This window comes from Apteryx mantelli, chromosome 7 (assembly GCF_036417845.1).
Source record: "Apteryx mantelli isolate bAptMan1 chromosome 7, bAptMan1.hap1, whole genome shotgun sequence".
Lineage (NCBI taxonomy): Eukaryota > Metazoa > Chordata > Aves > Apterygiformes > Apterygidae > Apteryx > Apteryx mantelli.
Genome location: NC_089984.1, coordinates 23174456 through 23202005, shown reverse-complemented (window position 1 = coordinate 23202005; position 27550 = coordinate 23174456). Strand labels below are relative to the sequence as shown.

The following is a 27550-nucleotide window of genomic DNA, read 5'->3' as shown; positions in this document are numbered from 1 at the left end:
TGTCCCATGGTCTATTTTTTCTGTATTCTTGACCTTAGTAAAAACTTAAAATGGACTTAGCCCTTCAGATTCTTAAACCAGTAAATACCTGGGCTCCTGAATCCAAGTAGGCTGGCATGGCTCTGCTTTTGGTTGCAAGGACTAGGCAGGAAGTTGTCTTTACAGTCAAGCTGCTTTAAATCACTGAAACATCTTGTCTCAAGAGTCCACTGGAATCTCTCACTTCCTGTCTATCACATGCATTTCTTTCATTTTGGTCTGTGAATGTGTTGGGCAGGTCCCTAAGAGGGCTTTTTTTCTTCTTCTTTTCAGCCCCCTCCCCTATAGAAGCTGTCCATTTTAGGTAGCAATGCCAGCACCTCCAGCCAAGCAGGGACATGCTGACAGGGACTGAAACAGCCCCCCAACTAAATGAATGGTAATTCTGGGAACTGACTACCCTCTGGGGGGAGGGGGGAGGTGTGTGTGTCATGTGAATTAGGAGGCCGATCAGATTAAAACTACCTGTGGTAACTGTTTTGTCATTCAGTGAGCCCCAGAGTAAGAGTCCCTAGTCTCTTTCTAAACCTGTTCTTCCTTTCTGACAGTTTATGCTGAAACGTCAATATTAAGAAATGTCCCCTATGTTTTCTTAGTGATAACTAGTCTAAGTGTTGATTACTGTTTCCCCCCTCCAGACTGCTGTACTTTCATGTCTTGGGACCTTTGAGACAGAACAGAATATTACAGTCAGGACTCGAAAAAACTGTTTCTTTAAATATGGCTTCTGTGAAATACTGCAGAGAAAATAATGGGGCCTGGGACTATGCAAACAATATATTAGACTGGCCTGGAAACACTTTTCATTTCCCAAATCTTGTCCTTCCTATCTCCATCAGCATATTCATCCATCCCCCAAGTCTCCTGTATTCTGCCAAAACCACTGTTGGAAGACAAGGTGAGCTGCCTGCCGTCCTTGGTATGCAGCTGTACTGACATTGCAGCTGCTCATGTGCATTTGGGGCCATGGACTATCCCCTTGTGTGCTCTTCCCCCCTCCTGCAAACTGCATTGCTTCTGGTGTTAACCTTTAATGTTGGATCTAATGAATGAGCTGGAAGGCAGTCAAGTTGTTGTTAATGTGCTGTCTTTGACCGATCCAGTTACTTTTTCATGTTGTATCAGTTAGGACATTCAAGGCCACTTGCCAGTTGGAGTCCCTGTTGATCCTTGCATACAGTCAGGACCTGCTAGCCATGATTGTAAGTTTTGCTGATGTTTAAAGTGTATTGTAAAGGGGAGATAGGATGCAAGGGAAAGAAATTGTAGACCATAGCTGCCATTTTTCAATCGCTTCAAAATGCCCGTGTTCTGTTTGAGGTAGAAACCAATGCAAGATAAACAGTAGTGTGAGGAGTGAGTATGATCTTGTATTGAGCAAATCTGTTGAGCAGTTGTAGATGATTCTTGTGCCCTCAGTAACATCTGTTGTACAAGAGAAAGGACACTCTGTAAAACTGAGAAAGGCATTTGTACTTCAGTTTTGCTTTGTGGGTTTAGCTTGGTGTGTTTGTGATGGTGACCAAATGGTCACGATTACAGAATTTGCATCTTGCAGCAGCTAAACTGAGGCCAAATTTCCCCTCCTTGGGTTCTGTATATCTAATAAGATGATATCCAAACTACCATGTCATGCATGTCCTGTGCTTCAAGAGATTGGTTATCTGTGTCTGATTACTTACTTGCTTGACCTGAGGAAGAAGGGGAAAGCTCTCCCTTCCACAACATATCTTACAGTTATTTCTCCATGTTGTGGGTGACCTAGGCACAGTTCTCACATGGATTTCTACAAACACATATAATAAATTTTCAGGAGCAAGTGGAGCATTTCACACAGTTTGGTTCAAATGCCTCAATTGCTGTAATGTTTAATACTCTTTACCTTTTCTATGTAGGAGTAACAGTAGGCACCTCAAAAAAAGGAGCGCTGTGCTCTTAAAGTTTTGAGTTGCACAAAGCCACTTGCCAATCTGAACAAAATCAAACAAACCCCAAACCACAACCAAAACCAGTATTATTATTTCAAAGATAAATATGTAGGTTTACATAACATACCAGGCTGTGTTCTTACAGCACGTGCATTGTCAGGTGTGTGTTTTGTGGATCGAGCAGACTCTGTGCACGTCTCTCTTGTTTATTGCCCAGCTCTGGCTAAAGCCAAGGTGAATAAAGGTAGAGTGTCAGCAAGCATATCAAAGGTTGGCTTGCTTTAGTTCATGTTTTGTTTTCTTTTGCTTTGGGAACTTGCTATTTCAAACTAGACCATTGGCCTTGTCTGTTCTGGCATCCTGCATCTTAACAAGTCCTTTAGAGGAGAGGCTCAAGAAGCACCGCCACAGAAAATGATGTACCAGTGTGCTTAGAGAGAGAACTTCACCAGCCTGTGAAAAATTAGTGTTTGGCTTATCCCCAGAAGGAAGGTGCTTTATATCCTGCTCTCCTAACTTTTGTGATTGTGGATGTGTTTAAATATCCACATTTGTAGTAGAGATGCAGAGGAAAATTTCTCAGACTGAAGAGAATCTCTTACTATTTCTTCTCTTTCATGCTTCTGATCAAGATATAGCTTTGTTATTTCAGGGTAGGGCTTGACTGATTTTTTTTAGTAATAATTTTCCTTGCTACAAGGGTGAGTTTTCTGTGCTAATGATTTGGGGCTGGTAGTGAAGAACAACAAGAAATCCTTACCACCATTATCATTATAAGACAGTTTTTTGAACTCAGTAATGTATAGTCCCTGGGCATGTCTCATGGTGGATTAACATGTAGATTCAAGGCCTGTGGAAGTTTGTGGCAAAAATCTCACTGAATTTGAGAGGTGATAAAAGGCTAAGCCTACCTTTTATGTTTTAAGTCACTACTCTGTATTAATATGTATTGATAGTTTATAGTGGAATCTGATAGCTTCTGATTCATATTAATCTAATTTTTAAGATTTAAATCAATTGAAAACTTTTGTTAACAACAGTTTTTGCAAAACTTTGTCCATTTTTCACAGTAAAAATGGGAAAGGTCATAAAGGGATTACCACTCTTGCATTTAACTCAGATGAACTGTTAGCTTTAAGGGCTATTAATAACCATTGTTAGCTTCTTACTGATCCTTCACTAGGAATAGCTTCATGCTTACCTGACTTGAGAGTGTCATGGTATTGTTTGGGAAGTGCCACAAACCCCGGCACTCTGTGTTGGGTGTAACACGTTGTGCTGGCAGCGATGTTTCCTAACATACCCAAAAGCTTACAGCTCTCTGGATTTGGCATGGAAATAAGGAACAGCTGCTGACAGGTGTTTTGTGATGGAGCATTGCTTCTTTGGGGGTTTTGTGCCTTATTTGCTGAAGCAGACTGATGTGTACAACCACTTCTTACTGAAAGTTACTATAATAAATGAAGCTCCCCAAGTAAAAGTTATTACACTGCTCTTCTGAAAATGTGAGAGTAACTTCACAGCTGTTGCCTCCTGTGCTATGATCTCTGCAGATCCCATAAGTGGATCAGGAATGGACAAGTTCAGTGTTTGAATGGGAGATCATGAGGTGCTGGACCAAATCATATTGGTTACTGGATGTGCGGTACTCTTTCTTCCCAATGGCCTGGACCTCAGAAGAAATACTAGACTGTCCTCAAAGATTACATGGCATTTATCACAAAAGCAGAGATGTGTCCTAGTCAAATTTAAACTTAGTTATTCCACTTGACTGACCAAAACTCCCTTCTGTCCTAGAGAAACTCTTCTTGTCTTCAAGTGGTATGTGATATTACTGGCTGTTGCATGCTCAGTGGGGATTTTATGGCAATCTCAAACATCACTGAGTGCTTCTTAAAGCTGCCATTTTTGGAGGTACTATGAGTTCTAGGGATGCTACACAACTGCCTAGACTGTAAATCGCACAGTACCCAGTTCTTCTGGATGAAACTGTGGTGAAACAAGTACGTTGTGCTACATCTTACTAAATGTCTTCTGCCTTCTTAAAGATCTCTTTAATTTTGCAACTGAAGAGGCATTATGGCTTATTAATTCACATCAAGCAATGTAGTCTGTTTTATTTCTGCTATGCTTTACTGGAAAAGAAGGCTTTACTTTAGAACAAAGCAATAGATGTTTGTAAGAACTTTTAGTTGAACTAGATCAGCTGTGCAACATTAAGGTGCATGTTTTAACTTGTTGAATCCAGTGTCAAAATTTATGAGAACTTTTACATTGGGTACAGAACTGTGCTGTGACCTTTGGGGGTTTTTTGCATTCATTTTTTGGACTTTGAGCTGTGTAGGTGGGCTGTGATTAGCTGAACTTGATCCAAATGTTCAGGCTAGAAAGTTGTATGGCTCTGTGTGCATTTGGTTTGTTTCTCCGTTGAACCAAATCATTCATTAAGCAGCCAGGCTGTGAATCCTTTGAGAATTTTGCGCCTCATTATTTTTATACTGAGATTTGTGTGTTTTTACATGTAGCTATGTAATATATTAACATTTTGTCTGGCATTTTTCCTTTATTAAATTCCCTTTGGATAGAAACTGGTTAACTACAGAAGAATTTTTGTCCTTTAACTCTTCAGTGAGAAGCAGAAAGGATCTCTTGCTGTTCTGCCACAGTACTTCTTATAGCCTGACCTTCGAAGTAGGAAATGCAAAACCCTTTACTAACAATACAAAACTTTGCCTTTAGATAGCATGTTTTACCACTGGATCATAAAGCATTTATCAGAAAACGTCAATGTTACTCTTCCCATTTTTAAAAAGTAGCAATTAGACAATTTTTCTGACAGAACATACAACCTATGACAGAAACACGCCTGTGGAGTTGCAGCGAAAACGCTCTTTTTTTGCAGTCTGTGAACAGGTAGGAATCCTTCCTAGACCTCCTGGTTTGAGGATACACCAGATGACTGAGGTGGTTGTAACAGTCTTCTGCACTGCATCCCTGCAGTGATGCTGTTGTGCTGAGAGTGTGGTATTTCCGTAGCCAATTTCTTACGTGAAAATGGACTGACTTCGTCTGACATTTTAATAGATGTTTGTGTATGAGCATGTGCCTGATGTACTCCCACTCGGATTGCGTTTAACAGGTAAACAGACTAGTGAGGAGGACTAAGTAAACAGGAAAATTGTTTGAGAAACTGCTTTGCGCCAAATGCCTTTCTTTTTTCTGCAGGTGCATTTGTACGTACTTCAATACCACCCTGCTTGTGATCTCTGCTTTTGATTATTAGGAAAGAGTCATTCTTGTACTTGTCATGATGACTTAACTGTTGCTTACATCAAACCTTTACTGGGCCAGGCCTGGTTGTACCACTGGTCTGGAATTTGAGGGCCTGAGGTTTCAGCTGTATGTCTCTTACTGTCCTACTAGGAGGTGTTGGGCAGGTCCCTTCAGGTACCTACATCTCCTTTCTCCTGTCTGAAAGGGGCTCGCACTGCTGACTGGCCTTGGAAAGTACTTCAGGTCTCCAGATGAAAGCTGAGTAGCTAGAGGCATTTATCACTATATCCTCTGAGATGATGGCCTTGCAAGCATCCCACTTCTGCAACCAGCTCTGCTGAACTGGTCCCGAGCTCTGCTGCAGAGCTTGATCGAAACAAGGAGTGAGCAGAAATGGGTCCGTCTGCCTCTGCAATGGAGGTGTTGCTTAATCTCTACGATGGTAAATTTGTAAAAGGCTGGTTGTGACCTTCCTAAATCCCCGTACACGCGTTCTTCCCTTTTGTGTTGAGTGCAGGATGAGAAGCTAGTCCTCTCGAGGCCTGTTTGTGCCTGCTGAGCACCAAAGCATGTTACTTCCCAGAAAAATCAACAGCAAAGAAGGAAGAGAGGAAACAGGAAACATGAGGAGGGGACAGGAGGGAGCTGTTTCTGCTGGAGCAGTTGTTGCAAAGCAAGTCAGATCACGTAGTTGCATTTGGTATTGTGTTTATCTTGGAGTGTGTGCAGCATGTGTGTGTGAGGAAAGGAGCAGATGGCTTCTAAGCGGAGATGAATTATGAAAGGCAAACTGCGGGAAGTGGTTTCTGAAAAGGATTTGAAGGAGAAGAGGAGAGAATCCTTTCTTTTAAAAATTCAGTAAACATTACAAAAACTAGCAGCAGTTGATGTAGCAGTAGAGCTGTATTTTATGTAATGATGCTTCAAGGAAGAAACTTCTGAAGTTTCAGGTTTTGCTGTTTGCTTCTAATCAGACTACTTATATGTGTTCTCTGTTTTGATTTTATCCATGTATTGCAAGTGAATTCCTTGTTCTGGTATCTCAAGACTGGAAACTTGTAGTTAATTATTCTGACCTGTAGCTGTTGCATTAACTTGAATCTGTAAACCACTACTCTCACATATTAATGCATAATCTCTGTCTAATTATAGAATAGATTCAAGTGTGGGTGGTTTTTTTTTTTTTTTGGTAGTTGTGTTGATGATTTTAGAGTAAGTTAATGTGCCACTGCTTTCCACAAATGAGTCCTGTATCTGAAATCAGGATGTGTTGAAGGTTTTTTTTTTTAAAAAAAAAGCATGCTTGCTTTGTTTTCTAAAGAGAGGTGTGTGTCAGCCCTGATCCCACAGTGAGCTGTATGTGCATATAAATATCTGTTCCACTGAAATCATTGCAACTCCACAAAAACATGGGTCAAGACCCTAATCATACTCTGCAGTGATTTTTATCTTCCAGTGGCTATACAGTTCTTTAAAGTGATGCTGTCAGCTTCCTGCAGAGTGATTTTTAATGTTCTTTATGTATTAAAGGTAATTTCTGTTCATGAGAGAGACTTGAAGTACAGGTTTTTTCTTCTGTAGCATATTTTGCCTCATGTGTTAGTGCTTATTGACTGTTGGTTTTGTTCTTTCAGACTGGTCTGTTTCTTTGCTTGGTGAAGTACTTAATTAGGTTGGGTTTTGTGTTGTTTTGGGCTTTTCTGTTTTTTGTTTAGGTGTGTGTGCTTGGTTGGTTGGTTTTGAGGGGTTTGTTTGTTTTTAGAGGAACAAAGACTACAAACTCTGCTAGGGAGGCATAATGTGGTGTAGTACCCTTAAAGTGTTTGTACTTCAAGGTTTTTAATATGTCTAGTTTTCAAGTTGCTGTTTTTTCCTTTAAAAAAATCTAAAAACTTGTCGATAGCCTTAGATTTGCACCTCTGAATTTACTTAATTTTGCTTGGATTTTATGCCAGTTATGAAGAAATCTTGCCTGGGGGTGGGGGGTAAAGGTTGTTTCATTCATTAGAAATCACTTCTCCATTCCTTGCAGAAATCTCAGCTCCTATGACCATGGCCTTCTGAGTCAGTAGGCCTCATGCCTAGAAACAAAATCCACCTTTGGGATCTATTCAGCTACGGATGGTCCCAGAAGTGACGGTCTTTCATCTGCCACTGAACCTTTTTCTCTCTGGTAGCAGACATTGCTGCTGTATTAGAAAGTTGCTTACATAGATTTTTCATGACAGCCACAAGTCAAAGCACTTTTTCATTACTGAGCAGACTCCAAATGGGTGTTCTGTGAGGTTTAGTGTCTGAAAATCAAAATCTCATTTTCTAGGAGTCAAGAACTGAATTTTGACTTCTTCAAAGGTAAAGGGAAGGATAGGATCCCCTACTTGTGGAGGTTTAAGTTTATTTCTAAACTAATTCTCTCTTTTTGTGAATGAGCAGTACTTTGTTTGATGTTAATGCAAATGAGTGAAAGTGACCCTTTTATAACTTCTTGAATGTAGAATGTATCTGATTCCTTATGAACCTGATGACAGGTGGCCACGTGGACCAGGAAGAAGATCATCCTCATATCTGCAGCATTTGGCTTATCCCCTGTGCTAAGTGCGTGCTGTGTGCTCCCTGTGCATCCTTTAAGGGTGCAGCAGGTCTGTGGCATTCCTGGAGGCACTAGTGTGAGACCATGTAACTGAATGTGGTGCACACACACAAGCATGTATGTTACGTTAGATACAGATATACTCAGATTCTATGAGTGTGGGCACAGTTTTTGGTATACCTTTAACATTAGTACATTTTCAGGAATAAGTTTTTATCTTATGCTTAGGTTCTTCAGGGACCTTATAGTAAAGAAATGGGATGTACATCTTAATTTTTTGTATAACCGACTTGAATGGATATTAAAGCTGGATTTGGAAGCACAGATTTCCAGTGTGCCTTATTGCCTTGAAGGATAATTTGCATTTCGTACTCCTAAGGATTTATATCTTGGAAAGTCACCTACGCCAGACCTCACAGACATAGACATTTTTATTTTATATTTATTTGCATCTAAAAAACAAATCGTATTTTTTTTTCTAACTCTCAAGTCAAATTTGCCCTCTGTTAGCTGGAACTAACATGTAGTTGTGTTCACTTAGTTAAGTATATTGCAGTTAATGCCTTAGTGAACTTGTTTTTTTTCGGAGGAATTTTTGGTTTCATTTGTGTCTTTAAACTCTTTTCAGGTCTGAAAAGTGACTTGCTGCTAGATATTCTAGATTTAGCTTATAAGCAAACATCTGTAGCTGTTATCTGCTCTTGACTTATGCTCCTCAAATATGAGATGAAATCTTAGATATTTATAATATCTTTGTGTAAAAGCCAAAAGACTTTTTTTCCCCCTTCACTTTCACATTCCAGCCAGTTCTTCGAGAAAAAAAGATTAGTGTGTGCATGTTTGTTATTCTGTTCTTTATTTAATGGCTCTTTAGCTCACTGTTTTTGCCAGATGTATTTACTTTAGATAATATGCTGTAACATTAAAGTTTGGGGAATATATTGTCCAGTGTTACAGAGCGTAGGACTGAGAATTGTCTTTTGTGATTCTGTTCTGTTTTCGCGACCCCTCCATATCACGTTCTTATTGCAAACAGAGATCTTGTCAATGGGGAGGAAAATATTTATCACAAAACTGTAGTTTCTACTGGTCTTTCAACTCATTATTATCCATATGGCAGATTTATTTTTTATTGGAGAGGTCATATTCTAGGTTCAGACACCACTAGCAGCTATCTTCATGTGGGATTGTCTGTGCCAGATATCCACAATTTTAATTGTCATTTTGATCTTGTCACTGAAGAAACAGGTTTACTTGGCATGTTAGCTAATTTCAATCATCTTTGCCGTATTTCTTAGGGATGTCTGTAACAGCACTGTATTTATCCTCTATCCCTAGCTTCTTGGACACCTACAAACTTCAGTATGGCCAGTAAGTGAGGCAATAGTATGTAACCACATAATTAAATACCACACACACATAATTTAACCAAGAGACTGTGTACCTTTCTAGGATGTACAAGATTTCTTTCCCAACTTAGAGGTTAAGACCGCCAGTAGAAATTTAGAGTAAACAGGCGTATGATGCCTCCCTATTAGCTGGGATTATCCTGCTACTCTGTAAGGCAGTTCTTCCCAGCACCCATAAAGTTCAACACTGAACAGGAGCAAGGCCTTGGAGTCACTGCCTTCTAAGCAGATGCTGAGGGATGAGTTTTAAATGCTATATAGCCATGACACTAGTTCAGAAGAGAGAGGTGAACTTACGTGGTGAGGACCAGTCGGGGAACCATTTCAGCAAAAGAAATAGTAGCTTTGGGTGCAAAGGGAAGTGAGAACCTGATGATAAATATTAGACACTTATCAGCGTACCTGAGAACAGAGCTCCTGGGGATGCTGATTAGTTGGCTGAAATCCCTATAAGCTTGATTAAAGTTGACCTGATTTGTGAGGTTGATGAAGAAATGAGTCCAGAAAGGAGATGTCCTGCGCAGTAGAAGCATGTACACTGACAGTCAGATGTGGGCATCCGCTCCTTGAACTTTTATTAGTTATGAAAATCTTTTGCAACAAAATAGTTGACATTTCTTCTGCTAGCTGTAGCTTTGTAGTAGCCATTTAATTAAACTGGTGAGTTTCTTGTAGAGCTGGCAGAGGTGTGCATTAAGAACTTGCCTATGTCATACTGCAAATCTGTGCTGAGGCAAGTTTTTGTTTTTGTTTTATGAATATGGCTTTTCTGAGCCAGCGTACTGGCCTTTCATCTGTACTTAGCAAATGAATAAATGAGTCAAAAGAATGGCAACCCATGCTGTCCCTTTGTATTCTCATGTCATTTCAGGATAGTTTTTTAGCCAGTATTGGGACCCGTTTCGGAGGTGGCTGCTGAGTTTGATCCATTGTGAAATATCTCCTGTAATAGATTTGTGCTTCCACGTGTGTATGATGATGGCCTCTCTTAAATAGAGAAAAAGATGCATGCTAGAAAGGAAGAGCAGGTCTTTGTGTATCTTCTAGCATTTGGGGAATGGCTGTGTAGAACACAGTTGTAGCTCCCACAGTTCCATACCGTATCTCCAAGGCAGATATATGCAGACATGTCTGTGAGTCCTCTGAAGTCCTCAGTGAATAGATGTTACACATGACAATCTGTGCGTTATAACTTCTGTGCCCTATGTTGATGCCAGATTTTACTATACAGCCCATGGAAGTGACTAGTCTACAATCCTTTTTCAGCTATTATTTCCTCTTCCTATACTACATTTCAAATCCCACAACCATGTATTGATCAGAATTATAGATTGGTATTGAATTCTTAAAGGAAGTACACAATTATTCTTTTCCTGGAATTTGGAGACAGGAACCTAGAAAAGACATTTTCAAAGTTGTAAGGACTGCTTCTTCTGGCTGTTTGGATAGATGCTTGACTACCAGGTGATCAACTGATTTTCCTTCAGAGTGGACAAGGAACAGCATGACAGCCTTTTAACACACACTGTTAACTTTTCCTGAATGCAAAGTTTTAGAGCAGGAAACTTATTAGTCAGCACTGACTGGATGCACAAAATCCACGTTGGTTGTAAATTTTTTCCTGCAGTTGTCCACCTGCCTATTTCTAGTAACTATTCCCAAGCAGTAGTTGCCAGAGAAAGTGGTTCTCTCTTTGTTCAGTTTGAAAAATCACAGTACGTTTCCTTCATCAAATGGCTTACGTAGACATGTTTTGGCTTCAGTTTTTAGGCACAGTGACAGTGAAAAAATTTGGTCGACCCCAGAGAATAGGAAGGATTCTTTTCAGCCCTTTTTAGTCATGTTTACTGTAGTGCAGATGGCTGGAAGCACATTATTTGGGTAAAGATTGCAAGTCAGGCTTGTATGTAACCAATTGAAATATTCACTAATTTCTATATTTTAATTTCTCTGAGCTGGTTAATGAAACAGCAGTTAAATAGATTCATTCCACATGAAATGCTGCAGTGCGACTTCCCCTTTGCCTGCAGACAAGCATCAGGTACTCCAGAGACGCTGGAGTTACTGAAACATCCACAGGTAGAAATGTTGAAGTGATCCCCTAAATAGGATGGTTCTGGTTTCAGACACCAAGGTTAGGACATTTGGGAAAAGGAAAGTACAACTTATGGAGTACCTTTAAACTTTAGACTATAGCTATTTTAAATTAAGCTCTTAAAAGTGAAGCATTAGGGTACACTTAATGGAAACATTTGCAAATTAGGGCCAATGGGTACATGCAGTGTTGTTTTGTGCTTAAACTAATATAAGATATTCTCTTCCATTACTGTTGGGCATAGGACAAAATTGGTTCTTTTCTGCAGTTAGTTTGAAAACGTTAGTTATTTGGCTTATGTTGCTACAAATCACCAAGCAGAAAAATCTGTGTTATCATACAGTGATAATGCTTGTTGGTTCACACAGAGGAGGAAAAAAGAAGTGTGGGTACACATAAAAAGTTACTTTGTGTGTAATTTCTTAATATGCAAAGCACAGCATAGCTATCTAAAATAAAAATATATGTATGCATTTGTAGGCATTGGTAATACAGGGCTGATAATCCTCTAAATTGAGGTCTGAAGCAACCCCTGCCCCCAAACCCTCTCCCATTAGTGACAAGGTCTGGCTGAGAATGGCATGTTCCATCTCAGTGGCTCCTTTGAGGTTTGTGATGTTGAAGTCCAACAGGGATGGTCAAATCTGACTTGTAATGACCCATGTTACAGGGTTAACTAGATGCAATGTATATTGAGCCCAGCGCTCATGGTATTTGGAAGATGCACTTAGCTAAGCCTCCAGCCTTGACTTGAAGATGAGGGGTAGATCATCTGCTTTCGTTGGTGGTTTGTTTCCATGCCAACCACCATCACAGAAAACCACGCTTTTTTTCTTCCCCCCCTCCCCGCCCCTCTCCTGAGTTCAACTGGCCAAACAACCAAGGGGTCACTGCTATAATGCAGTGGAGAATTGCATTGATCTTATCCTTGAACTCCATTCTGGTTCTCATTTCCAGTTGTCACTTCATTGCAACTTCCTACATCCTTTACTCCTGTAGTTACTGCACTCCTGCTTTATAAGCTGAAGTCTGTATAACTTGCGGGTCCACCCTGTGTTGCTTTACTTTTAGTGAAAGTAAAATACAGTTTGTCTGAGCTCAGTTTTCCCCAAAATCAATTTCAGATGCTCAGTGTTTGTGAGGTGGCTGTAGCCTCATCATTTCCACACCCCTGCTAAGCTTTGTGCCACCTGAGAATGCAATTGGCAGTTACTTTCCTGTTGTTTTTCTTTATTCATTTCCAGATGATTATTGAAAATACTGACTAGGGTCTGGCTTAGCACCTATCTCCATGGAACAGGTAGAAATATCTTCATTTGATGATGATTCTCCATTGACAAGGCCTACTTCAGGTCTGTCAGGAAACGACTCTTAACTATTAACATGTATTCTATTAATATCACTTGTTCCATTTTTAGATGGAAAAGTCTCATAATGTTAAGCAGTTGAAAATTTCTCCTCAGTAAAGTTACCTGTGTTGAGAAAATTTATAGCTTTAAAGAAAGAAGTGGGGATGACTTGGCAAGACTTTCCTTTACCCTCCCTCCATAAAATCAGTTATGCCTGTGATGAGCTAGTGCACTTTTGCTGTCACTCCTTCCACTAATTCAGAGCCTTGCTGTCTCATGCCCTTTACGAGTCATTGGGTGCCTTGGAAAACTTACAGGAATTTAGGTCAGTCTCCCACAAAATCTCGATTTGGACCAAACAGTTTCATGTGTACAAATCCAGACAGGCTTATCAGTGTCTCATAAATATCTCGGATGCAAAATGAAATTGAAGAAGTATTATTTCTCTTGAACACATCAAATCAAATCCTTGCTGTTTCATGTACCTTGGAAAATACATAGAGCTTCCTTGAAGCTTTTGTGAAATAGAATCTTGTTAATTCATACCAGTAATTGGAAAATATGTTTCTCTTTTCCTACCCACTAATATTTGTGGCTTTCTAGGGGTAGTAACTAGTAAAAGCAAAGATAGCCAACTGATGCTTTACAGTACACTGAGCAGCATTTGATCTGGAGGCTGCACTGTAATCTGTGGAGTGTGATTGTGAGAGGGGTTTGCTGTACAGATGAATCAAAAGAAGCAAGGAAACCAGTGTTTTGTATAGATAGCATCCAAATAACTCTTGGATGCATTGGAGAACTTACAAGCCCTTCAAACCCTGATGCAAAGTTTGGAAAAAGAAATAAAAGGGAACACTTTGCCATTACAGGCACAGTAAAGGTGGGAGTTTTGGTGAGCTAAAATAGATCACCTGGAGATGCCAGTGTGGCAAAGAAATGGGGAGAGCACGTTTCCAGCAAGACTATCCTTTGTCCCAGTATAGCTGTTCTGAGGGGACCTTGCAAGAGTTAGCAAGGAAAGGTTCTGGCGTAGGTAACAGACCCAGGTAGATGTGCCTCCCAGTTTAGCATTTGTTCTGTGTCTTGGGAATTGAATAAATAATGGTGTTTTGAAATACGCTTTTTTTATATATTGTTACAACAATAAACTGATTAAAATATTAGGGGGTTGCAGTTTTCATGGGCAACTGGGCCTTTCCCATTAACCAAGCTGCGAAACAGGCAAGCAGGAGTTCAGAGATACAACCTGCATGGTTGCACTGAGTTGTCCCCCCTCAGAGTTTTGGTTCCTACTGCATCATGTTCATGCTATGCTGGCTTCTTTTTTTTGTTTTTTGTTTTGTCCTTATCATCTGTAAACCTCTGTTTCCGTTTGAGTATAGATGCAGCAAAGAGCACGAAACATTGCTATTGCTGCCTAGGTTTATGAGCACTTTAAAACTTGCCTCCCCTCTGTTTAGCTCCAAGTAGAATTCCCGTCAGCTGCTTATCACCCAGAAGCATTCTTGGTTTTAGCTTCTGTTCGGGGTCCTGTGCTCTGCCTCTGAACTGCCAGGAATCCTCTGTCCTTCCACCCCCAAGCTGGAGCTGTATTTAGGTCTCCAGGATTATCCAGGCACTCAGGCTGTCAGAGAAACTTTCTGCTTTTGTGTCTTTGGGTTACTCCATGACTGTAACTCTTGCTTGTGTTTGGACAGTGTAGTCCTGCCTTTGCAGAGACCCCTGAGGCTACCACAATGTAAATATTTAATAACCACATAGTGAAGCCACTGGAAGCCGGTCTCGCCTCGGAGGTGGGCAGAGCCTGGAGAAGGAAACAAGGGCCAAAATGCAGCCCCGCGGCTCTTCAGGAGCTATGTGCAAATAAAGTCAGCTGCTGGAGAAAGGGCTCTTCAGCAGCCTGTTTCCTAATTGGAGCATGCGATGTTTTTGTTTGGCTGATCTGTTTTGGGTCCCTGACTAATGTGAAGAGATCAGTAGTATGTACTGTATTGAATGCGATAGACATGGTATCCATATCCAAATACTTGCTTTCATAGGTTTTAATATCTGGGTCTGGCAAGTGGAGTAGACATGAAAATTTCAAACTTTATTGGTTTCAGTCTGACTTTTGTGCTGTTAGCCCATCTGTTAAGCAACTAGAAGATAGCTCACCATCAGGAGAAACCCTGCAGTTCCTTCTTTTTGACCTCTCCTTACCTTTAGTGTTAAAGCTGTTCATTTAAAGGAACTACTTCAAAAGTGTTGTTCCCCACAACCTAATACAGCAAAACCCAAGTGTGTTTTTTCTGGCTCGCTGTGAAATGCACTCCCACTATTTATTCCCTTCCAGCAAACTCTGCTTGGTTTCAGAACGTGACACTGTGGTCTCTCAGCATGCTGCTGACTGGCGACTCGGCAGCAGCTTTTGCTGGCACCTGCCATGGTATGGGGGTAACCGACTGGAACACAGAAAAAGTAGATTGAAGTCCTCCTTTAGACTTGCTTCTGTCTTGCTACCTGCAGTAAGCTTAGCTAGGCATGCACAAGGCTCAGTGCATTAAAAAGGAAGGAAGGCAGACAAGATCAGCTGATTTCTATGGCACTGCTATTTTTCAGTTCAGTTGTTAAGAGAGAGATACCTGTGAAGTGTGAGGTTCTGGTTCATATCCAGAAATTTGGGGGTGTTTAAAGCAGAGCCCTGACCCCCAAGTCTGTTACATCTTTCCTGTTGAATTCTTCTTGTGCAGTTTTTAGGTGGAATTTAGCTGTTGCAAATTTTGAGTCTGTTCAACTTTTTTTTCTAGAATAACTTCTGGGGAAGCACTTACAGTTCCTCTTTATAACAAAGTTCTGTTTTTTACTTTTTTCTTACATTTCTCAAATGTTTGTGCAAGATGGTGTCTAACTGGTTCCTGCATGTGCAGTTTTGTTGGGCAACACTTGTGTGCAGTCCATTCTTCAGAACTCAGATGTTTTTTCGGAGGCCAGAAAGCAGAACAAGGAGCCAGAGCTGTAGATGTGAGAGGGGAAAAAAACATTCAGGAAGCTCAATATGCTCCCTGGTTATGGCCTTTTCATTTCATATTCAGTCACCCAATTTTATCGAGTCTGAAGTGTTTTTCTTCTTCGCTCAATCTCTTAATGCATTTTGAAAAATTTCCACAGACCATGTTGTTACATTCCCTCTTGTTTCGTAGGTATGTTAATGACACCCACAATACTTGGGTGTAAGCAACATTATATTGCTTTGCAGAATTGTAATTTTACCGTTGCAGTGATGAGTATCCGAATTGGGCACAAGAAGCAGCTGAAAGTCAGCTCCTACAAGCAGGTATTACCACATTTCTGCCAGCTGCATGGAAAGGTGCAATTTTTTAAAATGTGATACTTGTTAGTCCTTTGTGGGGAGTTTGAATACTGGCACTAATTTAATTAAAAATAGATATAAAATCCATAGGTTTTTTTTTCCCCCTACTGTGAAATTCGCATAAGATTGGAGAAACATCTGCTGGGTTAAACTCTGTTAGCTTCTTCAGTCAGTTCCTTGCTTGCTGAAAGTCTCTCCAGCCTTGTTTGTTTGGAAAAAGTCTCATGTAACATTGCATCTCAACAGCCTGGACCATTTCACAGAACAGAGAGGAGTAGTGCAGTGCTTGCCCAAGCATGATTGCACAAACTCACAGGCAGGAAACACTTCTTGTTATTTAACGGCACCTTATCTTGCCTTTCTCCTGTTGTGTTTGTGCCATCCAAATTAATTCCTCCTCCCCTCCTCCCTTCTTTGGGTATAAACCTGAGAAATGTCCATAAGCTGTTCCTGGGTAATAAGGATTTACCTGCTGCTGCCCGAGATGGCTGCTGAGGGACTAAGGAACTGAGCAACCACCTCTCCAGCAGCTCTGGGGACATGACTGCAGCCAGGCTGTGAACGAAGCGAGCTGAAAAGCTTGGGAGCTGCCTGCAGGAGAGCCCCGTTGGTCTGCTGTGCACTGTACCGTCTGCCTGAGCCTTGTCGGGGCAGCGTTCCTGGGCCACGTGCCTCCGGCAGGGAGCTGTACTTCAATTCCTATCTCCCAAGTTGGTGCCAGCAGCTTCCTGAGCATTTTCAAAGCTGCACCCAAATGGCTTCTGCTGCCAAAAGTAGGGTGCCTAGAGTTGTGGCACAAATGCAGAAACTAGGGCTAGAATATACTGAGCTAGAAAAGTAAGCTAAGCAGATTGCTCCTGGATTGTGTCTGTACTTCCCTAACTTAGGGCCAGAGAGTACCATAAATGCATATACTGAGGGTGTGTCTTTTGTTTGAGACGCATTGTAGAGAAATGACCCATTTTACTATCATTAATTTTTAATGTTTTTACTGATCAGGTGATAACTAATTTTTTTGTACTGCAGCCTTCAGTTCAGAATACTTCCCCCCCCCCCCCCCCCAAACATCAAAGAAGTTTGGCAACTCAGAAATTTGTGTAAGGTCTGAAAGGAGGATTTATAGGAAATGAGCAGATGGTCTACTAGAGAATTTCCCCAGGAGGTTGCAGTTACTTAAAAATGGGAGAAACTAAATAGACTGTACAAAATTTGACTGTAAAATTAACTGGCTGGCCAGTAGCTAAGTACTTAACCAAAATAATACAGCTTGGCCCCTAGCATAAGCCTGTAATGAAGTGATGTGTCTTTGAGCTGACACTGTGCACGTTATTTCAAGTTTCACCTAATAAGTGCACGTGAATAGAAGATGATTTTGCTATGCATGGTTTTTGCTATTCGGAGACTTCTGCTGTATCTCCTCCTTTTGCAGTGGCAACATTATTCTTCAGGCATACAGGAGAATGCTAAAAATGCTGTTCATTTAAAATGAAATAGAAAACTGTTCAGCTAAATTCCTTTAATTTCTCAACTGCGCTCTTGTTAGCCTCTTAAACATATGGATTGATGCAATGGTTGAATTCCAATTTAAGAACTAGCAATATTTAATTAAAAAAAAAATTTATTTTGGAGAATGCGAGACTTGAGACTATTTTAACCCTAAATAGTCAAAAAATCACAAGGCATTGCAAAAATCCATAAACTCATGTCCTTTTGAAAGAGTAACATTTGGAATTGTCTTGTTTGCCATGTGGCTTTAGACCTTCAACATTCATATTTCCAGTGTTTTTCCGAAGCTGTGTTATCGGGGGGGGGGGGGGGGGAGGACGCACGCAAGTGTTGGTGCATGGGTTTTTAAATGGAAGATGAGATTTTTAGTGCAGAATGCATGATTTCAGTTGCAAAGGTTTTAAGAAACACAAACTTCAAATGCTATGTTAAATGAAATGATGGATTCAGAAATGAGTTCTTTATTCTTTAAAAACTTAAGAGAAGTATGCCATTTTTATTTAAGTCTTTCTGAAGGACCCTTTGTAGGGGGCAGATAGACTCCAAATTTCTCATGTTATGTTTCAAATTGAAATACCCAGTGGAGAGAACTGTGAAATAGCAAACAGGATTTAATTACTCTCATGCTCATCTGTTTGTGTTCAGGTTTGTTTCTCCCAGAAATTTATTCAAAATGCCTCATGCCGTGGAAGTAGTCCTGTGGTCCATGTGCACACAACAAGTTCTGTTGATATTCCACTGGTGTAATGCCAGTGCAGAATGTAATTAAACTGGATTTCTATTCCAGCTTGCTGTGTTTGCAAAATTCTTTGGTAGTAATACACCTACTGAATTTAGAAACCAACCTTCATAACCTTTGACCTAACATCCTGAAGTGCTAAAAGGAAGAGGGTGAATCTTTATTATGTGGTGAAAAACAGCAAATTCTTAACTGAGCCTGGATATATACTGCCCTGTGTACAAAGCCTTACAGACATGTTTTTATGACAGATGGGCTTCCTCCTCCTACCCCCTCAGGTTGTTTCCATTAGCCTCAGAGAGTCAGAGACTCTGAAAAAAAGGCTCAGGACGCAAACCTAGTTCTAGTTATAAGCAGAGACATTAATGAAAACAGTTACAGAGCAAATTTTTGACAATGCAGTTGTACAGGTTCAGCCAAAGCAGAAGTTTGGTTTACAAAATGTTTATTAGCACTAGTCCTGCATGAAACAAAACCAGATCTCACTCCAAGTGTGCAAGAGTGCCAGGCTGTCATAGAGGGAACAATATTTTGTAGATAAAACCAAGCACACTTGGTATGGAAATACTGAGAGACAAGTATTGAACTTGCAGTTCCATTGGTAGAGCTAATCTTGCAGATAGCTGTGATTACTGCTTGCTGGGGTATATGAAATTGTCTGGCATACAGAAATGAACATAACTTACCTTGTTTAGAAACTATTGTGTGTTGCATCCGAAATGGATTTCAGATGTTTAATCTGCTAATGTTTGTTCATAGTGTAGTATCTCGAGTACTCCGTATGATTATTTCTTTTTCTCTAACAAGGTGTATTCCTTTGGCTTCCTGTCCAGAAACAGAAGATCTCTCTATAAAGTAGTCTTCCTGTATCCTGGCTTACCCTGCCCTATTGTTTACATCATGGTACATAATGTACAAGACTGGATTTATGCAGAGACACTGCCTTCTGACTTTGGGCAGCCCTGCCATTTCTCTGGAAGCTTCTCAGTTCCCAGTTTTTAAATAATGAAGGAGGAGCTGGAGGAAGACATTAAGGCCCTGTTTTTTAAATATTAGGAACCTTTGCTTCCTTGAGGTTTACCCATAGGATACTTATAAGTGAAGTATTTTTGTAGTATTTATTATGGATATGATAATATTTTTGTGGATTTGATTTTGTATTGGACTCTTCCTTTTTAAAATGGAGTATTTGTTTGGAGGGAGAGTTATGCAGAGTGCTTAGAGTGGAAGAACGGCTCTAGTGCATGAGACAAAAGGTCCATTTCGTCCAATGTGTTGTCTTTGACCATGACTGGGAGAAAGAATATAAGAAATGAAGTGCACATAGGGTTAGTCTTGCCCCAAGCTGCCTCCCAGGTTCGTGCTACATCATTTTGTGCTAAAACTGAATTCTGAATGGAGTTGCAGTCACCTGAAAATCTCAGTTTAAAAGTGGATGCATCAGGGAACTGATGAAGGTGAGGAGATGGAGTTGGTCTGGGCCTTTATGAAAAAAGTGCAGTTAAAGGAAAGGGAAATCCTCTCCTGTGGAGTTGCTTTGTGGTGTGTGTAGTGTTCCTGGGGTCATAGGGAATTCCAATGAAAGCATGAAAATAACTGCAACTGTATGAGTAATGTCATCTAGAAAGTCTTAAGGCTGGCTTTGATCCTTGCAGGAGGATCACCCTTAGCAGAGGTGAAAGGAAGTGTCCTGTGATGCCCTCAAAAATAATAACTGGTCGTGACTGAGCACTGGGTTGCTCTTTATTGTGTTGAACATCCTTTCCTCTTTGCTTCCTATCTGTCACGTTTACCTGTTACCTCTTTTCTGCTGAAGTTGTAACTGGGGGGAGGAGAGGAGAGAGAGAAAGCAGGGACTGTCTCCAAGTTTCTATATGACCTGAGAGGTTTGTGCCCCAGCTGAAGAACCACAGTTGAGGATTTAGGAAGTTGCGCATACTCTCTCTCACTGAAAATAATGCATTAAAGCCATGTTTCCTTTACAGGAAACTAACTGCTTGTGAGAGTCTTGGCAGTTGTGTTTGGACACCTATGTCATGTGGATTGCAGCAGGTAACCGATAAACATGTGCCAAATAATTTGTTGTGTATCTAAGTACCAAGTCAAAGCAAAACAATTCTGAGAAATAGAACAGAGTCTGCAAACGGCATGTATCGACATTTGCCTACTGCAGTAGTTGCACTTGCAAATAAAGGACTTGCAAATTAGCCCTGTATTTGTTCACTCTTTGGAAGAATCTCTGAAAGCAAGTGATTTTTGTAGTTGGCTTGCAAAATTGTACTGAGATATCAGAACATATTGCCTAAAAGAGGAAGCATGTGAATTTATCCCCCGTATTCCCCCATCCACTAAACACCCCTAAACAATCTCTTTTCTCTATATATAGTCAATTGAATTTGCAGCCAGAGCAAGCATTTATTTTACACCTTCTTTTTGCTGTATCATTTTTTGGTTTGCTTAGTTTTGCTCATTCTGCCACAATCTTTATCTGTCTTCAGTGTTGATTTTTATGGCTTATCTTGCATCATAGCCCTTAGGAATAAAAAACCAGTAATAATTACTAAGCAACTGACTGAATTTACTAGTATTGTATAGTGTGGAGGTATGGCTCTGTGCTTATCATGCTTTCTTTGACTTGTAGCTGCATGGATTTTTATCTTTAAAAAATCTCCAGCTCTGTTGGTTTGACTAATGAATAGAGGAAAGAAAATGGATCTGAAGGGGCGTTTTCCTTGCTCCTTGGACACTAGGAGCATTTTTATGCTTCATAGCACAAAAATTGCTAGGGATTTGTATATTACAGATTGCTTTTTGTTGGGGGGAGAGGTGGACATCAGCTGCAGCAAGGAATGGAGCATGTTCATGGGAGTTCTCATGCATTATTCATCACAGGCTCCTTTCACTGGGATCAGCTGGAGGAAGTAGTTAGTCTAGTTTGAGCTACACTAGTATTATACTTACAGGGCTTAAACAAGCCCAGGCAAGTACAGTACCAACTCTTTCTCTTCATCTGCAGGCAAATGTAGGGCAGTCAGCAGCTCTGCTTACACAGCTCCGTCTCTTTAGTCTGGATAACAGGAGTCATGCAACAAGGGAAAGCCACACTAAGGATACGCACATGCACTCGTGCTGGAAAATGAAGCTTCAGGTAGGAGAATGCCTTGTCAGCGGAGTATCTGGGCTTATAATTGATTGTAGAGATGCCAGTAAGCCTTGCAGAATAAATATGTACGTTAGGGCAGCCGGTCAAGAGGGACTGCTGTAGGGGTTCCCCATTAGAGTGCTGCATGAAAGATCCCTTTTTGTGTGATACTTTGTTCAGTTCTAATTACGAAGCTGCATTTTTAAGCACCTTTCTTCTGTTCGCACTAACCTGCTGCTGAAGGTGCGGGTGACTAAAAGCAGAGAGACAGCTCGCTGGGATTTTTTTAAGCTTGCTTTTTAATTGTATTGGTATTAGCACTTTCAGGGAGGAGGGGAAGGGGGGGGTGTTAACCATAACAGAGATTCTGCTAAAACATAGCTGAGTGTGATAAACCTTAAGCTCCAATTGTGTCTTTTCAGAATGTGTGCATTTGAATGGCTGCAGTATTTACTTTTTTATTATTATTTTCTGAATAAAGATGCTGGTGAAACTGGGGCTTGTGTGCTCAAAAGCTTGTCTGTATTTTCTAATAATACCAGTTGTTCTGAAAAAGCTATATTCCTTCCGTATACGAGCTTTGTGTTCTTAAATCGTCAGGGCTCAAGCAACACTATTAGTTCAGTTTTAGACAAAGAAGGAGATTTTGCAAAACCTTATGGAACAATAACAAAGGGTCTTTGTTCTATTTTGTAAGCATTATTTGCTCTGTAATGTGTGGGTTTGTACATGTGTGAGAAAGGGAGGAATACAAACACATAGTCTCATTTGGCAAGAATGTTCAAATGTTACTTGCTTTTTGTGTCTTAAGTATGTATGCTGCTCCTGGCTGTTAACTGCACTAGTGCGTGTGTGTCTCTTGCCTGTCTGCCTTCCCTGTTTATGGGTTTTGTTTTAATTTGTTTTTGAGAGGTAGCTGCTCAAAACCTGAAACTTGAAATAGCAAAGATTAAGAGTCCCTGCTAAACAGTTAGGACAAAATGGTGTGCTTTGGCATGCAGACAACTTGTTTCTTTTAAAAATGGTAGCTTTAACTCCAATTCAGGGTTTGGTAAATAAGCATTACTGGTGGAAGCAGAAATTGTCAGCTTTATGTGAAATCCCCAAGGAGGAGATTAAGGATCACGTGCTTTTGGTGAAGCTTAAATGTATGCTGCCTGCCAGTATGTTGTCTTCTAAGATGACTTGATCGCCTAAATATAATTTGCATATACACAAGAATATGGTATTTTAGAGACATCTCTTTTTTTTCTTTGTTAACAAAAATTGGGACTGACTATATTTTTTTCACACACTGTAAGCCTGTGATTTTTGGGGGGGGGGGGAAGAAGGAGGGGACACATCAATACTGCTTGGAAGTCCTTAGTAACTTGAAATGTTGACTTTTAAAAAAACTTATAGCTTCTTTTGACTTCATATTTTAAAGTTCCTGATATTTGTATGCTGTATGTACAATGAGAATTCATCTGTGCCTGCATTTTGCAGATGCTACAATATTTGTTGTAAGATATAGAGATGGGAGTCTAATGCTCTTTTCCACAACAGACTGGGACCTTTTAGTGTATATGACCTTTGTTTCATAGCAGTTCACTAGCAGAATTCTTGATACCTGGAATTACTAGACTTGTTAGGTTCTGTGCATTCAGTTTCTTAACTGAAGTCAACAGAATGAGGAGATGGATTTATGATTCTGTGATTTAACCTTTTAGAATTTTTTTTTTTTTTTTACATTAAGGTGTATTTTACTATTTCAGTACCCAGTTGCTCCTGGAGTGCAGAGTTTAGCATGTCTAAGCATGAGAGTATAGAGAGGGAAGAGTTATTTCTGCACTTTTATATTTAGTGCACTGGGCTGATGTGTTGAGAGTTTAAAATACAGTTTTATAAAAGCACCTCTGTGTTGTTCTTTCTAAAGCATTGGCATTCAGGTTTTGCCTGTACCCAGGCCCTCTACCGCCCACTCAGCTGTTTTTTGCAGTCAAATAAGATTTAATACTGTCACTGTAGCGCAGAACAGCAATTATAGCTGTATTGGCATAGAGAAGAGCCAAGCACATTCACCTCTGGCCTGAGCCTGTTTGTGCCCCGATGACAGTACCATCTTGGTGCCATCTTAAAGCTCCCAGACATATGCCTATATTGCAGAAATTCCTCAAATCCTTGACATAGGTGAGGCAGGAGAGACGTGGATGGACTGTGACACTGTAGATCATGAAAGCTCACTACTGTGGAGAGGAGGTTGCTTTATTCAGCTATTTGCTATTGTCTAATTCAAATAGACATAATAATAAAAAATAAGGAACTTTCAAGTGTGGTCAGGGACGTTCTGGAACAAAATATCTGCAAAAGTTTCCAAAGATTTGCTCCTCGGTGAGGAAAGATTCAGACTGTGAACAGAGCACTTCAGGCATTACTTAGAGAACCAGGAAGGTGAGAGATTGTACTGAACAAAAACATCAGCTAATAAATGAAGGTGTGTGGGGGGAAGTCATGAATACAGCTTCCACCTATTTCTCTGTAGATCATTGTAAAGAGTTGAAATCAAAATAGACCTGGAAGCATGATGCCCTCTGTGTTCAGATGGGGCCTGGGGAGAAGTCTGAGACTTAGATAAAATTTATCAGGTTTATCCCGTATGTCAGTGTCTCTTTGTAATGGAATATAAAGATTCCTAATGGGAGGGTCAGAAATACAATGAAAATATTCAACATTTGGCAGCAGCAAGAAGCGACAGAAACTGAAATGAGAAGTATGTTTGTTAGTGTTAAAGAAGTGAATGGAAGAGGTGCTAATAACTAGTTCTATGTTGTAAAGGTGGCATCTCATTGTAAAAACATTTAAAGGAAATGGTGGCAGTTATGATGTCCTTCTGAAAAGGAAAAAAAGGAGAATATAATTTAGCTAAAGATGGTGGCCTCTGTGAATCTATTAAGCTGTGGAGAAACTTCATTTTTATATTTCTCAGCTAACAAGCAATTTTAAAGATAGATTTATGTTGGGAACAAATGTAGGGGGGTTTTCATTTGTTTGTTTGTTTTGTAGTTTTAAAAACACCTGAAGAATAATTTTCAGTTGAAAAGAAATTTTTCAGTAGTGTGAAATGAGCATACTTTCAGTTCGGAGCCTTTTGCTACTAGGCTCTGTCCCAGTATGCTTAATGGTGGGCAGTATTCTGAGGCCATAGTGGGGTTAAAATCAAATTTCTTGTAATAACAAATGATGCAAAAAGTTATTAGGTGTTCATGATGTCAGTGTGGTCGCCTGCCCTGTGCTGTGTAGCCTCTTCTCAGTGTTAGCTGGCCTCCCAGTGATTTTACCCCTCATCCCTTCCCCAGAGCTGGGTGGCACACTCTGCCTTGCCTCCTTGCTCCAGTGGTGGGGAGGGGGAGTGTCTGCCCTCCTGGCTGTGGGGAACCTGTTCTTTCCCCAGAAGAGCTGGAGCTGCCCCTCGGCGGGGTTAGGGAAGGGAGGCGGTGCCTGTCCTTGGAGAAGCATGGTGTGCCAGGCTGGAGAGCTCTGGACCTTGGCATGGTGGAGAACAGCACAGGGGTCTCATCGTCACCTTGTGCTTTGGCTTCAACACTAGGATGGAGGTCACCACAGGCATGTCTTGGCCCTTGGGGACAAGTGGGGGGCAGTGAGAAGAAGGACAGACCATTTTCTCCTACCCAAACTTCCCAAAACCTCTACGACTCCATGTCCAAAAGGCTCAGAAGAATCGCAGGATGCTCTGAGATACCATGAAAACAGAGGAGCGAGTGCTGTCCATCTTTTCCTCCTTTCTCTCCCAACCCTGAATGTCTGAGACCTGTCAGGAACTGTAAATCTGTAGTAGATCTGTAAATTGAGTAGTAGGGTTTGTTTTAAGGCCACAGGGTGTTGTAGTTTGGCCATCCATGTGGCCACTAAGAAAAGAAGCCATACTCAACCCCAAATAACTCTCCTCTTGTTATTGATGCATCTGATTTGGGCAGAAAACCTCAGTAAGAGGATGTCAAGGGCTTAACCTAGTTATTATTGACAGGAGGGTTGGTTTCTGTAACAGCTAGCTTTTACTCTAGGTTCTTGGGAAACAGTAACCAGGTGGGTTCTGCAGAAAGAGAAAGGGTGTGGTGAGTGTGTGGCATGACAGTGGTGGGACTAGAGGTCCTGGGTGGAAATAATTTATATAGTGGATATAGTACTTGCTCATGATTTAGTGGTGTTGTAAAGCAGTGGACAGATGAAATGGAGAACATGGAAAACAGTAGAGTGAGATGTCAGTGACTGCCAGATCCAGACCTCTGAAGTGGGAATGACTGCACAGTTAGCAGAAATATAAAAGCTCCCAGTAGGGAAGTGACCCTGTGTAAGATTTGGTGGAGGGAGAGGGATGTCAGGCAACGATGTTTACCTCTCTGGATTTGACTGCAAGCTGACAGAAGCAAGCTCCGATTCAAGAGCTGTGTGAACACATTAGTGCAGAGCTATGCCCGACCAAGTACAGCTTCTCTCTTGACAGGTCTTAGGCACAGGGCACAGCAGTGTACTATCTTGGCTGTACGCTCTGGCTTAGTCTGTTTTATATGTACATTCATAGTAAGTAGCAGCGAATTAACAGGTTGGAGGTAAAGTAGTGCTTTGATGTTTTGTGTACACTAAATGGTAGTGTGTCATTGCAGTTGTGCTTTGGAGTTCGCCAGTCATGTATTTGTCTTTCAGCAATGTTTAGAGAACAAGCCTGTGTGAGGTGACTGTTGACTTGCAAAATATCTGAGCTTAAAGCTAACAAAAATACATTTCAACACCGTTTGTAACTGTTCGTGTATGGATGTTGATGACCTTGGGCTTAGATACAAAATAATGAAAACAGGAAGGTTAGTTAGGGACTGCAAGCCTCTCAAAAGTGTGAGACCACCTACATGTTAAGCTTTGCAGAGAGCTTTAGCCAGTGTGCGTTTTCTCTGTTTCGAGGGGAGTTTGTATGAAGCTAGTGAAGGCTGGCAGCTTGAAAAGCACTGAGAAAATGGAAGTCGGGAAGGAACTGGCAGCAACTATTGTGGTTTGAGATTTGGGGAATCTGTTCTTGTTTTGTCGTCTTGCAGTGGGCAGCAGAGTCCTCTTTTTAGGATCTCCTTGGGTATTTTCATCTAACCAGGTCCCTGTAGTCCAGGTATCTGAGACACTGGTGACATCTTTTCTTCCTGCTCTTTTCCTGACATGCATTGTTGGGGGTTTTGAACTGTTATTTTGTACTAAGGTCCTAAATTCCATTTCTGGGGAAAGTTGTCTCCTGTACAGGGCTATGGAGTAATGTTCTCTTGAACTCTTCAGGGAAAAATGCCTATCTCGTGAATTTTTATTATTGTAGAGAACTGACTTTAAAGACCCCAGAACAGTCCCTTATACTCAGTAACAGCAGTGCTGAAGTTGTCAACAAGGTAAAAACAATAGCTAGAATTGACAGCGTAAGAACTGCCATACCAGGTTGTACCAAAGCACTCTGTGGCACTGTGCAAAACTATATGCTTAGGGGATGGTGTAAAAACAAGCATATAATTATGTAACATGTCTAAAAGCAGGCATATCATCACGCATATAATGATGCTTCCCCATAAAGCTCTCCCAGCCTCCACTGATTTGTAGCTCAGGGACTTTTCTGTCTTTGTATTTAATAGGCCTCAATAGATTCCTGTTCCACTAATCTATCCAATAACCTTTTGAACCCAAATAAACTTGTAGCATCCAAAACCCGCTAGGACAAAGACTCCCACCTGTAACTGTGGATTGTGCAAAGAATCATCTCTCTGTTTGTTCTGAACTCATTTCATTTGACATTCTCTGGTTCTTTTGTTGGAAAGACGGTGGGAGATTGTTTCCTAGTCATTTCCTCCAGGCCTGTCGTTACTCTCTGTGTGCTCCAGCACATATAGCCTCTCACTTATCTCCTTTCCATATTGAAGAGTGCCAGTCTGGTTAGTCAGTTGTTGTATGGAAACCATTCACATGTTCATTCAGTCACCCCATCGTCCTTTTCTTATCCTTTTCAGCCTTACTTATTTATGTTTGATTTCTGTGGGATTAGAGCTGCACGTAGTGTTTAAAACAGCGTTCCTGGGTTTATGGAAGGACACAGTGGTTCTCTGTTTCGT

The 27550-nt window shown here is 40.7% G+C and overlaps 1 protein-coding gene across 10 annotated transcripts in view; it reads left to right on the top strand.

The window, feature by feature from the left end:
• Positions 1-27550, top strand: part of MARCHF8 (membrane associated ring-CH-type finger 8) — a 103154-nt gene that overhangs the window by 26673 nt on the left and 48931 nt on the right. For 4 of the 10 annotated variants that reach the window (XM_067299999.1, XM_067299996.1, XM_067299997.1 and 1 more), the window contains exon 3: positions 21294-21425. The exons of 2 other annotated variants lie outside the window; for them this stretch is intronic. In XM_067299999.1, coding sequence (XP_067156100.1) covers positions 21294-21425 — 132 coding nt within the window. Of the gene's footprint in view, positions 1-312; positions 419-20262; positions 20330-21293; positions 21426-27550 lie in introns of those variants that run through there. 4 more of the 10 variants (XR_010884730.1, XM_067300002.1, XM_067299995.1 and 1 more) reach the window with 2 other exon arrangements.